Raw genomic sequence first — 16,724 nt, forward strand, 5'->3', positions numbered from 1 at the left:
AAATGAATGCAAAATGAGAACTTTAGATGTCAAGAAAAATGTAGACAGAGATCAAGGAACAATTCTCTTTGTAATTTATACACTGTGAAAGCATATGGTATTATTATATGTGCCACACATGTTCACTCACATTCACACTCATAGTGGTAACAACAGCCATCTTCACTGAAGACTTTTACTGGTGGGTATCCATTCTGACAGACAATTTTCTGCACCGGAGGACAGGTCACTTGGCTTACGACAATGTTGTTGTTTCCTTCACATGTGGATTTGGTGCAGTTGGATATCCATGTCTCACCCGTCTGCAAAAAATGAGGTGGTAAGCTGGATCCAAAGAATGAATGGAAGACAAGTGGAAACTACTGTTGTTCCTCAAATATAAGAGCTTTTCCATTTGTACAGTTCTATAGTAGAAACCATCATTTTGTTTGTGGAAAAGGTTGCACAAACTCTTATGTACTCTCTTATACAAACAGAAGACAACCTTCAGATTTAGGGCCCAAACCTATACCCCACCAATGATAGCACGGCAGCTGTGCCAATAGGACTGGGGGGGGGGAATCAGGAGGCCTCCCGGAGGCAGGTCAAAATATATTTTACTTCTGGGTAGGTCTCCTGGTGGCTTATGGGTCTCCTCAACCTATGCCAGCTGTATAGCTGACATAAGCTATATAGCTGGCATAAGCTGAAGTAGAGTTAAGGGGCAGGTTCGAACAGAGAGGATAGGATACTGGTATATAGTGATGCTGCGGGCATTCACCCTGTCCTTCCCCTGAACTGCCCTTGCCCTCCTCACTCCAATCTATCCCTACCCGTCCCACAACAGAACTCCACTGCCAACTTACTGCCACTGGCTGGGCCTCCTGGAGCTGCTGGCATGCTGCCACACCTCTGGCCATTTACAGCAGTAGCCCAGAAGCATGTGATAGCGACTTCACTTTTGCTGTGCTGCAAAGAGCCTTGAGTTACCAGACGGCAATTTCCAGTAGTGCAAGGCCCAGACACACACACACACACACACACACAGCTCTAAATGAAGGTAGAGGGCAACTTTAGTTAATGCTTGTCCATTTTGTTTGATTATCAGTTATGCAACTCTTAAGTATCAGTTATCTCACTCTTTCACTCAGTACAGTATCTGCAGGGTCCCAACTTGTTACTACTTGATACTCCCTTGGAAAAAAGTATTTCAAAGCAGGTAAAAAAAATCAGTACCTTTCTAGGAGGTTTAGCATCAGGACAACCAGTTGGAGTTGTGACAACGGTTGTGGGAGTGGTAGTGATGGGAGTCGTAGTTTTAGCAGGAGTACTTGGTTCTGTTGTTGTTACACATGGTACAGTGAACCTTTCAACAGAACATCTTCGACTGCAAACAGCATAGAACTGGCAGCCATCACTGTCTGTTTTGTTGTAAATTATTTCACCTAGAAAAAGAGAAATTGACTATGTTATATACCAACAACATTAGAAGATGTCTGATTTGTGAGAAAAATAAAATGAAATAGTGAAAAACATTTAATTATGACTATAGTAAAAAATTGCAGAGAGGGTGAATACAATCCACAGAAAATTATCAGCACTGAGAAAGGAAAAGAAATTATAGCAGTCTACAGAAGATGATAAATCAAATACGTACCAGGTCGATAGATAGTTTTTCCAACTTGGCAAAAGCAAGGAGGAATACTGCTTCTCGAAGGTGTTGTGGTTTTTGTAGTTACAGATAAAGTAGTACTAATGGTTGTGGTGGGTTTGGTAATGGTAGTAGTTGGTTTCTTAGTGGGAGTTGTTGGAGATGATTGGCAGTGAATGTTTTCCTCACAGCACAAGACGCGTATCTCGTAGTTGAAGCACAGCTTGTATTTCCCAATTTGATCCTCATTCTTGCACACCAGGCCATAGTCCACATCACACTCTACAATCTGGCCAACTTGGTTAATGCTTAGGTCTGGGTGGCTTTCAGCTCTACACTGGATATTGATTGGCTTCCCGCAGATTTTGCCGCCCGCAGCCCGGATGTTGTTGTAGGTCTCGATGTCTCCTCCTTTGGGTCCGGAAGTGGGAAAGTCCACGTCAAACCATTCGGACCACTTGCATATGGGTGCACAAGTCGTGGTTGAAGGGGTGGTAGTTGGCGTTGTAGTTGGTTTTGGCGGGTGTGTCGTAGTAGGCAAGGTGGTGGTTGTCTTGGGTGTTGTGGTTGTTTCGGTGGTGGTAGCAGTGGTAGTTGTGGTTGTTTCTGTAGTGGTTTTTGGAGGTCTTGTAGTGATTTTCTTGGAAGTTGGTGTTGGTGTAGTTGTGGTGGGTGTTGTGGTTGTTTCGGTGGTGGTAGCGGTGGTTGTTTCCGTAGTGGTTGTTGGGGGTGCTGTAGTAGTTGGTCTGGGAGTGGCTGTTGTGGATTCTGTAACGGTAGTGGTTGGTTTCTTAGTGGTGGTAGTCTGGGTGGTAGTTGATTGGCAGTGAATGTTTTCCTCACAGCACAAGACCCGTATCTCGTAGTTGAAGCACAGCTTGTATTTCCCAATTTGATCCTCGTTCTTGCACACCAGGCCATAGTCCACATCACACTCTACAATCTGGCCAACTTGGTTAATGCTTAGGTCTGGGTGGCTTTCAGCTCTACACTGGATATTGATTGGCTTCCCGCAGATTTTGCCGCCCGCAGCCCGGATGTTGTTGTAGGTCTCGATGTCTCCTCCTTTGGGTCCAGAAGTGGGGAAGTCCACATCAAACCATTCGGACCACTTGCATATGGGTGCACAAGTCGTTGTTGGAGGGGTGGTAGTTGGCGTTGTAGTTGGTTTTGGCGGGTGTGTCGTAGTAGGCAAGGTGGTGGTTGTCTTGGGTGTTGTGGTTGTTTCGGTGGTGGTAGTTGTGGTTGTTTCCGTAGTGGTTTCTGGAGGTCTTGTAGTGATTTTCTTGGAAGTTGGTGTTGGTGTAGTTGTGGTGGGTGTTGTGGTTGTTTTGGTGGTGGTAGGTGTGGCTGTTTCCGTAGTGGTTGTTGGGGGTGTTGTCGTAGTAGCTGGTCTGGGAGTGGTTGTGGTGGGTTCTGTAACGGTAGTGGTTGGTTTCTTAGTGGTGGTTGTCTGGGTGGTAGTTGATTGACAGTGAATGTTTTCCTCACAGCACAAGACCCGTATCTCATAGTTGAAGCACAGCTTGTATTTCCCAATTTGATCCTCGTTCTTGCACACCAGGCCATAGTCCACATCACACTCTACAATCTGGCCAACTTGGTTAATGCTTAGGTCTGGGTGGCTTTCAGCTCTACACTGGATATTGATTGGCTTCCCGCAGATTTTGCCGCCCGCAGCCCGGATGTTGTTGTAGGTCTCGATGTCTCCTCCTTTGGGTCCGGAAGTGGGAAAGTCCACGTCAAACCATTCGGACCACTTGCATATGGGTGCACAAGTCGTGGTTGGAGGGGTGGTAGTTGGCGTTGTAGTTGGTTTTGGCGGGTGTGTCGTAGTAGGCAAGGTGGTGGTTGTCTTGGGTGTTGTGGTTGTTTCGGTGGTGGTAGCGGTGGTAGTTGTGGTTGTTTCCGTAGTGGTTTTTGGAGGTCTTGTAGTGATTTTCTTGGAAGTTGGTGTTGGTGTAGTTGTGGTGGGTGTTGTGGTTGTTTTGGTGGTGGTAGGTGTGGTTGTTTCCGTAGTGGTTGTTGGGGGTGCTGTAGTAGTAGCTGGTCTGGGAGTGGTTGTGGTGGGTTCTGTAACGGTAGTGGTTGGTTTCTTAGTGGTGGTTGTCTGGGTGGTAGTTGATTGACAGTGAATGTTTTCCTCACAGCACAAGACCCGTATCTCGTAGTTGAAGCACAGCTTGTATTTCCCAGTTTGATCTTCGTTCTTGCACACCAGGCCATAGTCCACATCACACTCTACAATCTGGCCAACTTGGTTAATGCTTAGGTCTGGGTGGCTTTCAGCTCTACACTGGATATTGATTGGCTTCCCGCAGATTTTGCCGCCCGCAGCCCGGATGTTGTTGTAGGTCTCGATGTCTCCTCCTTTGGGTCCAGAAGTGGGGAAGTCCACATCAAACCATTCGGACCACTTGCATATGGGTGCACAAGTCGTTGTTGGAGGGGTGGTAGTTGGTGTTGTAGTAGGTTTTGGCGGGTGTGTCGTAGTAGGCAAGGTGGTGGTTGTCTTGGGTGTTGTGGTTGTTTCGGTGGTGGTAGTTGTGGTTGTTTCCATAGTGGTTTTTGGAGGTCTTGTAGTGATTTTCTTGGAAGTTGGTGTTGGTGTAGTTGTGGTGGGTGTTGTGGTTGTTTTGGTGGTGGTAGGTGTGGTTGTTTCCGTAGTGGTTGTTGGGGGTGTTGTCGTAGTAGCTGGTCTGGGAGTGGTTGTGGTGGGTTCTGTAACGGTAGTGGTTGGTTTCTTAGTGGTGGTTGTCTGGGTGGTAGTTGATTGGCAGTGAATATTTTCCTCACAGCACAAGACCCGTATCTCATAGTTGAAGCACAGTTTGTATTTCCCAATTTGATCCTCGTTCTTGCACACCAGGCCATATTCCACATCACACTCTACAATCTGGCCAACTTGGTTAATGCTTAGGTCTGGGTGGCTTTCAGCTCTACACTGGATATTGATTGGCTTCCCACAGATTTTGCCGCCCGCAGCCCGGATGTTGTTGTAGGTCTCGATGTCTCCTCCTTTGGGTCCGGAAGTGGGAAAGTCCACGTCAAACCATTCGGACCACTTGCATATGGGTGCACAAGTCGTGGTTGGAGGGGTGGTAGTTGGCGTTGTAGTTGGTTTTGGCGGGTGTGTCGTAGTAGGCAAGGTGGTGGTTGTCTTGGGTGTTGTGGTTGTTTCGGTGGTGGTAGCGGTGGTAGTTGTGGTTGTTTCCGTAGTGGTTTTTGGAGGTCTTGTAGTGATTATCTTGGAAGATGGTGTTGGTGTAGTTGAGGTGGGTGTTGTGGTTGTTTCGGTGGTGGTAGCGGTGGTTGTTTCCGTAGTGGTTGTTGGGGGTGTTGTCGTAGTAGTTGGTCTGGGAGTGGTTGTGGTGGGTTCTGTAACGGTAGTGGTTGGTTTCTTAGTGGTGGTTGTCTGGGTGGTAGTTGATTGGCAGTGAATGTTTTCCTCACAGCACAAGACCCGTATCTCATAGTTGAAGCACAGTTTGTATTTCCCAATTTGATCCTCGTTCTTGCACACCAGGCCATAGTCCACATCACACTCTACAATCTGGCCAACTTGGTTAATGCTTAGGTCTGGGTGGCTTTCAGCTCTACACTGGATATTGATTGGCTTCCCGCAGATTTTGCCGCCCGCAGCCCGGATGTTGTTGTAGGTCTCGATGTCTCCTCCTTTGGGTCCGGAAGTGGGAAAGTCCACGTCAAACCATTCGGACCACTTGCATATGGGTGCACAAGTCGTGGTTGGAGGGGTGGTAGTTGGTGTTGTAGTTGGTTTTGGCGGGTGTGTCGTAGTAGGCAAGGTGGTGGTTGTCTTGGGTGTTGTGGTTGTTTCGGTGGTGGTAGCGGTGGTAGTTGTGGTTGTTTCCGTAGTGGTTTTTGGAGGTCTTGTAGTGATTATCTTGGAAGATGGTGTTGGTGTAGTTGAGGTGGGTGTTGTGGTTGTTTCGGTGGTGGTAGCGGTGGTTGTTTCCGTAGTGGTTGTTGGGGGTGTTGTCGTAGTAGTTGGTCTGGGAGTGGTTGTGGTGGGTTCTGTAACGGTAGTGGTTGGTTTCTTAGTGGTGGTTGTCTGGGTGGTAGTTGATTGGCAGTGAATGTTTTCCTCACAGCACAAGACCCGTATCTCATAGTTGAAGCACAGTTTGTATTTCCCAATTTGATCCTCGTTCTTGCACACCAGGCCATAGTCCACATCACACTCTACAATCTGGCCAACTTGGTTAATGCTTAGGTCTGGGTGGCTTTCAGCTCTACACTGGATATTGATTGGCTTCCCGCAGATTTTGCCGCCCGCAGCCCGGATGTTGTTGTAGGTCTCGATGTCTCCTCCTTTGGGTCCGGAAGTGGGGAAGTCCATGTCAAACCATTCGGACCACTTGCATATGGGTGCACAAGTCGTGGTTGGAGGGGTGGTAGTTGGTGTTGTAGTTGGTGATGGCGGGTGTGTCGTAGTAGGCAAGGTGGTGGTTGTCTTGGGTGTTGTGGTTGTTTCGGTGGTGGTAGCGGTGGTAGTTGTGGTTGTTTCCGTAGTGGTTTTTGGAGGTCTTGTAGTGATTATCTTGGAAGTTGGTGTTGGTGTAGTTGTGGTGGGTGTTGTGGTTGTTTTGGTGGTGGTAGGTGTGGTTGTTTCCGTAGTGGTTGTTGGGGGTTTTGTCGTAGTAGTTGGTCTGGGAGTGGTTGTGTTGGGTTCTGTAACAGTAGTGGTTGGTTTCTTAGTGGTGGTTGTCTGGGTGGTAGTTGATTGGCAGTGAATGTTTTCCTCACAGCACAAGACCCGTATCTCATAGTTGAAGCACAGTTTGTATTTCCCAGTTTGATCTTCGTTCTTGCACACCAGGCCATATTCCACATCACACTCTACAATCTGGCCAACTTGGTTAATGCTTAGGTCTGGGTGGCTTTCAGCTCTACACTGGATATTGATTGGCTTCCCGCAGATTTTGCCGCCCGCAGCCCGGATGTTGTTGTAGGTCTCGATGTCTCCTCCTTTGGGTCCGGAAGTGGGGAAGTCCACGTCAAACCATTCGGACCACTTGCATATGGGTGCACAAGTCGTGGTTGGAGGGGTGGTAGTTGGTGTTGTAGTTGGTGATGGCGGGTGTGTCGTAGTAGGCAAGGTGGTGGTTGTCTTGGGTGTTGTGGTTGTTTCGGTGGTGGTAGCGGTGGTAGTTGTGGTTGTTTCCGTAGTGGTTTTTGGAGGTCTTGTAGTGATTATCTTGGAAGTTGGTGTTGGTGTAGTTGTGGTTGTTTCGGTGGTGGTAGCGGTGGTTGTTTCCGTAGTGGTTGTTGGGGGTGTTGTCGTAGTAGTTGGTCTGGGAGTGGTTGTGGTGTGTTCTGTAACGGTAGTGGTTGGTTTCTTAGTGGTGGTTCTCTGGGTGGTAGTTGATTGGCAGTGAATGTTTTCCTCACAGCACAAGACCCGTATCTCATAGTTGAAGCACAGTTTGTATTTCCCAATTTGATCCTCGTTCTTGCACACCAGGCCATATTCCACATCACACTCTACAATCTGGCCAACTTGGTTAATGCTTAGGTCTGGGTGGCTTTCAGCTCTACACTGGATATTGATTGGCTTCCCGCAGATTTTGCCGCCCGCAGCCCGGATGTTGTTGTAGGTCTCGATGTCTCCTCCTTTGGGTCCGGAAGTGGGGAAGTCCACGTCATACCATTCGGACCACTTGCATATGGGTGCACAAGTCGTGGTTGGAGGAGTGGTAGTTGGCGTTGTAGTTGGTGATGGCGGGTGTGTCGTAGTAGGCAAGGTGGTGGTTGTCTTGGGTGTTGTGGTTGTTTCGGTGGTGGTAGCGGTGGTAGTTGTGGTTGTTTCCGTAGTGGTTTTTGGAGGTCTTGTAGTGATTTTCTTGGAAGTTGGTGTTTGTGTAGTTGTGGTGGGTGTTGTGGTTGTTTTGGCGGTGGTAGGTGTGGTTGTTTCCGTAGTGGTTGTTGGGGGCTTTGTCGTAGTAGTTGGTCTGGGAGTGGTTGTTGTGGGTTCTGTAATGGTAGTGGTTGGTTTCTTAGTAGTTGTTGTCTCGGTAGTGACAACGGGTTTTGTTGTCGATAGTGTTGTTTTTTGTGTTGTGGATATTACTGTTGTTTTTGTACCTTCAGTTGTGATTGTTGTGCCATTTTGTAGTGGTGCTGTAGGAGGCTTTTGAGTTGTAGTAGGTGTTGCTGTATGTGTCACAATAGTTTTTGGTGTTGTCAGTGGTGTTGTGGACGTTTCTGGAACTGTAGTCGTTAGTTTTGTGGTAGTAGTTTTTCTACTTGTAATTACAGGCTTCGTAGTAGTCTGAGGTCTGGTTGTTGGGCATGGTACTATTATGTTTTTGCAACATTCAATTTTGATTTCATAATTGTAGCAAATTGGTGGAAGTTGATTTTTGTTGTAACAGATGAGCCCTTCTGTTTTACTGCAGATTACATTTTGCTCTAATTCACTTAATGGTGTATCGGGAAATCTTTCTGCTCTACACTGAACATTCTTGGGTTTCTTGCAGACATCATATCCTTTTGCTCTTATATTTTTAAATGTATCAAAATCACCGTCATCAGGTGCAGGTCCTGGATAACTTATATCATACCACTGTGACCATTCACAGACTTCCTCAGTGCAAGATTCACTTGTTGTTAAAGGAGTTGTGGTCATTTCTGAGACAGTTGTTGACATCACCGTTGTAGTTGTTGGCAGCGGAGTTACAGTTGTGGTGGTTTTTTGTTTAGTTGTAACTACCGACGTGGTTGTTGTTTCTGGAGTTGCAGTAGTAGGGGTGGTAGTTTCTGTAGTAGTGGAGGTGGTGGTGGGTGTACTAATTGTTGTGGTAGTAGTGGTGGGTATAGTAGTGGCAGTGGTAGTAGGGGTGGTAGTAGTAGTGGAGGTGGTAGTTTCTGTAGTAGTGGGGGTGGTGGGTGTAGTAGTTGGGGTGGTAGTAGTGGTGATAATAGTAGTGGGTGTAGTAGTTGGGGTGGTAGTAGTGGGTGTAGTAGTAGCAGTGGTAGTGGGGGTTGTAGTAGTAGTGGGGGTGGTAGTAATGGGGATGGTGGTGGGGGTGGTAGTAGTACTATTTGTAGTGATAGTAGTAGTGGGGGTGGTAATGGGTGTCGTAGTGGGTGTGGTAGTGGTTAAGGGGGTGGTAGTAGTGGTAGTAGTAGTGGGTGTGGTAGTGGGTGTGGTAGTGGTAGTGGGGGTGGTAGTGGTAAAGGGGGCGGTAGTGGTCGTAGTAGTAGTGGGGGTGGTAGTAATGGGGATGGTGGTGGGGGTGGTAGTAGTACTATTTGTAGTGATAGTAGTGGGGGTGGTAATGGGTGTCGTAGTGGGTGTGGTAGTGGTTAAGGGGGTGGTAGTAGTGGTAGTGGTAGTGGGTGTGGTAGTGGTAGTGGGGGTGGTAGTGGTAAAGGGGGTGGTAGTGGTCATAGTAGTGGGGGTGGTAGTAGTGGGGGTGGTAGTAGTAGTGGGGGTGGTAGTGGGGGTGGTAGTTGAGATCACAATTGTTGTTGGAACTACTGATGTGGATGTTGTTTCTGGAGTTGTAGTAGTAGGGGTGGTAGTTGCTGGAACAGTTGTTGAACGTGTAGTTGTTGTTGCTGGAGTTGTGGTCAAGCAATTATTTTCACAGCAGTAAACTTTTATTTGATAGTTGAAGCACATTTGCAGCATTCCTGACTGCTCCTCGTTTCTGCAGACGAAGCCGAAGGACACATTGCACTGGAAAACCTGACCAATCTCATCGATGGATTTATCTGGGAATTTCTCTGCCCTGCACTGTATGTGCTCAGGCTTTGGGCAGATGTCTTTCCCTGCTGCTCTGATGATATCGTAGGTTTCAAAATCCCCCTTGTTGTCTAAAGTGGGAAAATGTACATCAAACCACTCAGTCCATCTGCAGATGGGTTTACAAGGAGTTTGCCTTGTGGTTTCAGTGGTACTGCTGACAGTTGTAATGGAAGAAGAAGTGGTTTCTGGAGTTGTGGTTAGTATGGTAGTTGTTTCTGGAACTTGAGTTGTGGAAGGAAGTGTAGTAGGCAATGTGGTCACTGGTTTTGTTGTAACGGTGGGAGGTAGAGAGACTGTAGTTGTTTCAGGCGTGGATGCAGTTGTATAACCACAAGGCACAAAGCTACAGCACAGGATCTTGATTTGATAATTGTAGCAGCTCATTGGTTCCTGGTCCTTGTTGTAACAGACGAGTCCCACTGTTTTACTGCATTCTACTCTTTGGCCCAGTTCACTTAATGGCGTATTGGGGAATTGCTCTGCTCTGCACTGAACATCCTTTGGAGCTCTGCAGACTTTGTAACCTTCAGCTCTCAGATTGTCAAAAGTGTCAAAATCTCCACCATCACTTCTGGGACCAGGCTTACTGGCATCATACCACTGTGACCAATGGCATTCTTCCTGAACGCAGAGAGTTGTAGTTACAGGCACTATGAGGAAAACAAAAATAAAGGAGGATAATTTTGTGTGATCGAGGGTTCTAATGAACATTTTATTTTTAAAGAAGCTGAGCATGTAAAGTACGTGCTAGGCCTAAGAAGAAAGGTTCCGCATGTTAACTAGATTATAAAACTTTTAAATTATATGTAACTAATATATCAGTGGATCTATCACCCTCCTCAGAACAATACTTGAATGCCTGAGATTATAGCTTACAGGAGGCTGTTAGCAAAGTAATACTTTTGCTATGTGCCAGAGTGAAATAACTTTCCAAATTTCTAAACTAGAGACCTAAAAACTGCTGCAAGAGAAAGGATTAAGGAACCCCACATCACTACCTCCCAGCAGAATGCAGCCTCTGTTGCTACGTATTATAAAGGACAGAACCAGGGGGAAAAATTTTGATACTTGAGTGAGTGTTATATGCCATTTGGCTGCAATCCTAAATACATACTTAGCTGGGAGCAAATCCCACTGAACGTCCTGGGACTTACTGCTGAGTAGCCATGCACAGGATTGGGTTGTTGATCACATATTTAGAAAGTATTTTTAAATCCCCATATATTGTCCTTATATCTTACAACCCAATCCTAAGTAACTCCCCGTGTGGTAAAGCAGCAGGCGTCAACATGGCGTCTTCTGCATCTCATGGGGGAGTTATGTTCCCTTGTCCCAGGGAAGGTCCAAGCCAGCCTGGTGGATCTACTTGGACCTGTGCCAGGTCACTGCATAGTATATCACTGCATAGTGGCACTATATATTTAAGTCACTTTAAATATATAATGCCACTATGAACTATCGTTCTCTATCCCAGTGGCGTCAATAGGGGGTTGCGGGCCACACCGGGTGATGCACACGGGGAGTGGTGGTGATACAACTACTCACCAAAATTTTAAAATCTTGGTATTTTTGAATAATACCATCATATTATACATCAGTTGATACGTATTTTCATGGAGAATGCAATGAAACAAACTACATTGAAATATCTCTCTTCTATTAAATTTAATAGCCAAAAAAATCAGTGGAGATGGAGTGATGGTACATCACCATGCCCACCGCCTGGGGCATTGCCCCAACTACTGTATGGGAGGAGGTCCATCATAGGGGTGTCATGCTGGCCTCCCACACCGGGAGTCCCTCATGACGCCACTGCTTTGTCCAAGGAGTCTTGAAAACTAGTTCTGTGAGAGGTTAGGAACTGCTAATGGGAAATACTCAGCACCTTCATCAAAGGGTAATTCCCATGGGAGAATTCAGGATAAAGCTAAAAAGGTCTAAAATATTGGCTTGTAGCAAAGATATGTTGTTTGTCTTTTCTCCCTTTGCCTGTTCTTGATAGCAGGAGGTTGTACTATATACACATGCCACATGCATGGAATGGAAACCTACAAATCTAAAAATAAAGTCAAGCTACAATTACAGCATTTAGAATGTCTGTTCCATCCAGCACAATTAGTATCATGTTCTGATTTGCAGATTAAGTTTCATTTATGAGAGTTTGTACCTGTGGTAGTAGGCGGTCGTGTAGAGGTGCTAAACACAAATGGAGTGGAGGTGGTAGTTGTGGTCGTAGAACATCCAAAAATATTCCTCTCTATTGTTCCATTGTTACCACAGATTGCAGTGATGCACCCGCCAATGCCATCTGTAGTGTTATAGACAATCTCCCCATACTTGACTTTCTTTCCTTCATAGGTGCAGTAGCATTCTGTCATTCAAGAAATAATGCTGTTATGAAGCATCTGCAAAGGTAAAAGGCTGTCCCAAATTTTCCCAATTCATATAGAAAGCTGCATTGTCAACATACCATTTTTATCATATTCACATTCAATTTTGCCTTCTGTTGTGCATTTGCTGGAAGGGAATAAAAGTTGAAGGTAGTTATTGTGAAGATGGTTATTAGAAGCAAGGGGAATAGCAACAGCCAATTTTATATATGGACACATATATACATGATATGTTCTATTGTTTTTTCTAGAAATGAGTGTCTAACATTTCAATTCTAACTACATTTACTTTCAGCATAGTACGACTTACTTCGGAGTATTGTGCTGAAGTTTTATTGTCATTATTATTTTAGAATCCCTTGATCCATAGTCATGATCAGCATATATGACACCTTCCTACAGTGGATCCCAAACTTACCTGGGCCACGATGCCCCCCACAGCCTCTTCTGCCCAAGATGACAGCATCAAAATCTCCCTAGATTTTGTGAGATTCAGCGGCACCTGGGATAGTAGGAGGGGCCACCGGGGATGTCCTGTGGCATCCCTGTGAGGGCGCCATGATGCCCTAAGGCATTGCAATGCATACTTTACATTACCTGCCTTACTAGATTCTCATTCAATAGCTTTAATAGTACTGGTCATAATTCAATACAGAGTTAATCAGAGTTACTGATTTCAACAGACTTGAGTACACATAAGTCTGTGCTCGAATGTGAATTCTGTTCTCTGCACCATTCTCTGGTAATTTACTGCTAGTCAGCATGGAAAAAAATCTGTTAGAATCTCTCCCTAAATAAAGATGATGAAAGGTTTAGCACAGAAAGGTCACATGAAAACCCACAGACTAAGTAAACAAATCAGTTCAGTAAGGATGAAAAAAGCATCTTCTTACTACAGAAACACAAATGGGCTGCAGGGAAAAATCTCATCCTATAATGTAGTAAGATATGCTTAAGTACATCATTTCTAAAAAGTACATTTCAAAACCTGGTCTTCTAATTCAGTTCCTGTGCTATGGAACAGGATTCTTTCTTATGTTATGCCAATGCCACCACTTTAAATTCACATCCCTAGCATATTTTTTAGACAAACATTACCATGATTGACAGTTCTGCTCTGAAGGGATCTTTGTTCCTGGCTTGTAATATTTTCCTGTGTCATCATAACACATGGAACACTGAGAGACACACTCCATGTCATCTTCATCAAAATAGGGCTTACTGGCTGGACACTGTGGATAGCAACCTATGGTTAAAAAAAGAGAAGTGTTCTAACTGTGATACTTGATTTTTTACTACTGTATACATGTATACATGCCAGAGTTTAAATTTATTTCCTATAGATTTTTCATCTGCCCACCAATCACTTCTTAAACAGATCTCACCCCCTCAGCCAGAATGTTCTATGGTCTTCCATTTGAAAAATGGGTGCACTGATATAAATCAGTTTTGTTACCATAACTTGACATGAGTAAGCCCTCTCCAGTTTGGCTGCGAAACACTCAGGCTGTTTGTCATAATGACGACTGAAGTTATCTCAGACGCCTTGGGTGTCTTACAGCCCAATCCGCTGCAAATTCCTGTGCAGCGGCGCAGCAGGGCCAGTGCAGGCTGTGCTGCACCCTGTAGGAAATTCTGCAGACTGGAGTTCTCCTCATGGTAAGGGTACATTTGTCCTCTTGCCCCAGGGAAAGCCCCAACCAATGCAATGGGTCTACTTGGACCTGCACAAGCTACATAGCTGGTGCAAGTTCGTGTGCACCTGTGTCGGTGGATTGGTCTTGGGAAGGGGGATAGGATGTGCCATGCATCAGTACAATTTTTAGTTTTCTTTAACCATTTTATGTAGTCTGGGTAAGGTCCATCATCCTTGTACCTTCTAAACCTTGTAACTCATGTAGGCACTTTCCACTTGGATTTCTGCAAGTCTTCAGGCAAGGTGAACCACAAGGCTTGTAGTGCCACTCACACTCCCCTTGTGGGTTGTAGTAATCACAGAATAGAGCTGAAGGAATAAAGAGAACAAAATTTTGTTGAAGCAAAATGTATTCTAACCGCTTAATACCTATCAAATCCAGTGACATTTCTATTTCTTTGACATGGTAAATAATACTAGGTTCTTGTTTTAATTTGATGTCATTATCCAACTAGCACTACAGTTTGTACAGGGAACAATGTGGTAAGATTACAAAGCAATCGATTCCTGCTGAAGTTCTGCCAAGAATGAGCTTCTTTCTCTCTTTCTCTCTCTCTTTCTTTCTTTTGAAAATCACCAGAAAAGACCAAAAAAGAAAAAAATGAAGCTTCTGAATGCTCTTGTTTTATAGCCTAAATTGTTCTGAGGTCAACATGGTTGCTGGTCTCTTGTGGCATCTTCCATTAAACCACTCCACTAACACAACAACATTGTGATCATGCAGGCAGGGCCAATAACAAAGTTACTTCCTGAGTCAACCTCTTGCCATCCCCAGGAAGAAGTGGCAGACCATCTTCAAGGTTCAAACATGAACAGAACATTTTGAGATAGAGACAAGAGGGAGCAGCAATAACGTGACTCTTCAGAAATAAGAATGGATCCCAAGTGACAGCACATGCTGGAGACCTTCCGTTCTTGCAGTATAAAGGGACGTTCTGACAAAGACATCATTTGAAAGTGAAGTGCAACGGTCATCACTATGTGGCAGCTTCATTACATCAAACGTTAATCTGAAAACAGGAATACTAAAATATGTAAAGTAGGGCATCTTTTTAACGAGGGTCATCTGATGTCGTCCTCAGACCGGATGAATCTTGAAATAGAAAAATGTTCTACTTTATTTTCTCATTGATCCATCATTTATATATATATTCCTTAAAATGTTTGGACAATACTCACGGCAGATTGATGGAGTTCTCCAAGAAACGCAAACCCCAGCCTCATTGCATGCCTGAGCATAGGCAGCTACAGCTGTACAGAAACATTCACAGTCTCCCCCAGTGTCACAAGCGCAGGCATCAGATATGCAGGCTTCATAATATTTAGTTGGTTCAACCTGTAACAAAAGTAATAGATCTTATGGAATTTGTGTCCAGTCCCCTGCACTGTCAGACTTGGAAAACTTCAATCAGCCAGGAAGGAGGGTAATTTTTGCTTTCTGGTTGCAATTCCCTTTCTCTTCTACAAATTCAGTATGGAAAAATTTGTGACATTCTCCAGTGTTTATTTTTTGTGTACTATTATTGTTTGCAGCTACAGAACTGCATACAAAAACAATTTCTTGTAATAAGCATGTTTGTGAAACATCAGCTAGATGTGAAAGGGTTATGAATGATCTGGCATGAGTAACTGCCAAGAAAGTAATCTGTCAAAGAAGCACAGAGCATATTTCACATATCCCCCAGAGGAAAAAATGACATTGGAGTGTGTTGATATCAGAATTTTACTGTGCAGGGGACCCTAGCCATGCTGGGGTTTACCTGTGACTTTCTTTTAAACAAATTTTTAACTAGTATGATTGTAGTGATATATTGATCAGTAAAGCGGTCATTTTTTACAACACCTAAAATGAAGAAATATTCGTAATTGCTTGCGAGTGATTAGCTCTAGCATTGCTTTAAGTCTGAAAATCTCCTTAAGCTCTGGTTAAAGATGACAAATGGTGAGGAAATCTATCCCATGTGTAAGAAGCTTTTTCTGTTTAGAGCCACTGTCAATAGTAGCTTCATCTTATAAGGGAAAACTAATCTATACAGAAAAAGCTCCTCACATTTAGGGGTACTTCGTAATATTCCCAACAAATGCTTCCACCATCAGGAATTCCCTCTGTGAACAGGAGTATTCCATTCTAAGAGAGATCTCCCAATGACAGAAGTGCTAGTTGGGATGCTACTCATAGACAGCCCAGAAATATGAGCAACAGTTACATTCCTTGAATCTTTGTGGTGATGTTTGATTCTGAAGGCAAGGAACTGGACAATCAAGATTGCTGCTCATGTCCTCCGCACTGCCAGTGGGTGCTGTCAAAGACAATTTCACATGCTACCAAAATTTATGTTAACTACATCACAGTGAAAGGTATTCTATTGTATGGCAAAGTGACTAGCTGCACCTTAAGCTCTTACAGCCATGCCAGATGTGCCAGAGAACAGCCATTTCCCCTAAACATAAAGCTGGTTATTAAAGTTAAGGTACACTATAAGAAGGCTACAAGATCCTGCAATATCACTGCAATGCCAGAAGGATATTACATTCAGCAAGCAATATATTAACCTGAAAAGACAATTGTACATACCTGAGAATGGCAGGCAGTAAACACTTGGCTGTTAATGATGCTGCATTGTTTCTGAGCCCAAGAATTTCGGTACGGATTTGCAGCACATGGATCTCTGTTGTTTTTGGCATCTGGGCAAGTGGGAGACACCTTCCAGCTGTTACCAAACTCCAATACATCTCCTACCACAGACAAGCTCCTGGTAGTGAAGTCATTAAGGTCATTGCCATCAAAGTTTCCACAGAGACCACATACCTCACCCTGTATAAAGACAAGCACAAACTAATGAGGAGTGGACATTTTTCTGTGGTTAATTAAGACCCCATTTTCAAAACTGAATAATACTATGATTATTTATAGGCACTCCTATACTTGGTGAGTTTGTAAGCACTTCCATTCACAGAAGCTTTTACATTAACTTCTGTAGTGCATGCTGATGCAGTGTTCATGATCTTTTGCACGTACAGATCTGTTGCATCCTCTGAAATAAATGGAGATGATCATATGCTCAATAACCCAGTACATGAGGCAGTGGCGTAGCTAAGGGGGTGCAGAGGGTAGCAGTTGCACCGGGCATCAAGCTTTAGGGGGGCAACAAGCTGAGCTTGACACTAGTGACCAAAATTGTGAAAATCTTGGTATGTATGAATAATACCATCATGTTATATATCATTGGAAAG

General features: G+C 44.5%; 1 protein-coding gene across 1 annotated transcript in view; it reads right to left on the reverse strand.

Annotated features, from left to right (window-relative positions):
* The window catches only part of MUC5AC (mucin 5AC, oligomeric mucus/gel-forming), a 66,518-nt gene that overhangs the window by 17,239 nt on the left and 32,555 nt on the right, over nucleotides 1-16,724 (reverse strand). Inside the window, exons 25-35 of the mRNA XM_066619489.1 lie at nucleotides 16,066-16,305; nucleotides 14,670-14,826; nucleotides 13,671-13,799; nucleotides 12,893-13,040; nucleotides 11,875-11,921; nucleotides 11,572-11,775; nucleotides 9,666-10,054; nucleotides 9,394-9,421; nucleotides 1,637-9,214; nucleotides 1,216-1,424; nucleotides 131-302 (exon numbers count right to left, since the gene is read on the reverse strand). Coding sequence (XP_066475586.1) covers nucleotides 131-302; nucleotides 1,216-1,424; nucleotides 1,637-9,214; nucleotides 9,394-9,421; nucleotides 9,666-10,054; nucleotides 11,572-11,775; nucleotides 11,875-11,921; nucleotides 12,893-13,040; nucleotides 13,671-13,799; nucleotides 14,670-14,826; nucleotides 16,066-16,305 — 9,301 coding nt within the window. The remainder of the gene's footprint in view (nucleotides 1-130; nucleotides 303-1,215; nucleotides 1,425-1,636; nucleotides 9,215-9,393; nucleotides 9,422-9,665; nucleotides 10,055-11,571; nucleotides 11,776-11,874; nucleotides 11,922-12,892; nucleotides 13,041-13,670; nucleotides 13,800-14,669; nucleotides 14,827-16,065; nucleotides 16,306-16,724) is intronic.

Source organism: Tiliqua scincoides, chromosome 1 (assembly GCF_035046505.1).
Source record: "Tiliqua scincoides isolate rTilSci1 chromosome 1, rTilSci1.hap2, whole genome shotgun sequence".
NCBI lineage: Eukaryota > Metazoa > Chordata > Lepidosauria > Squamata > Scincidae > Tiliqua > Tiliqua scincoides.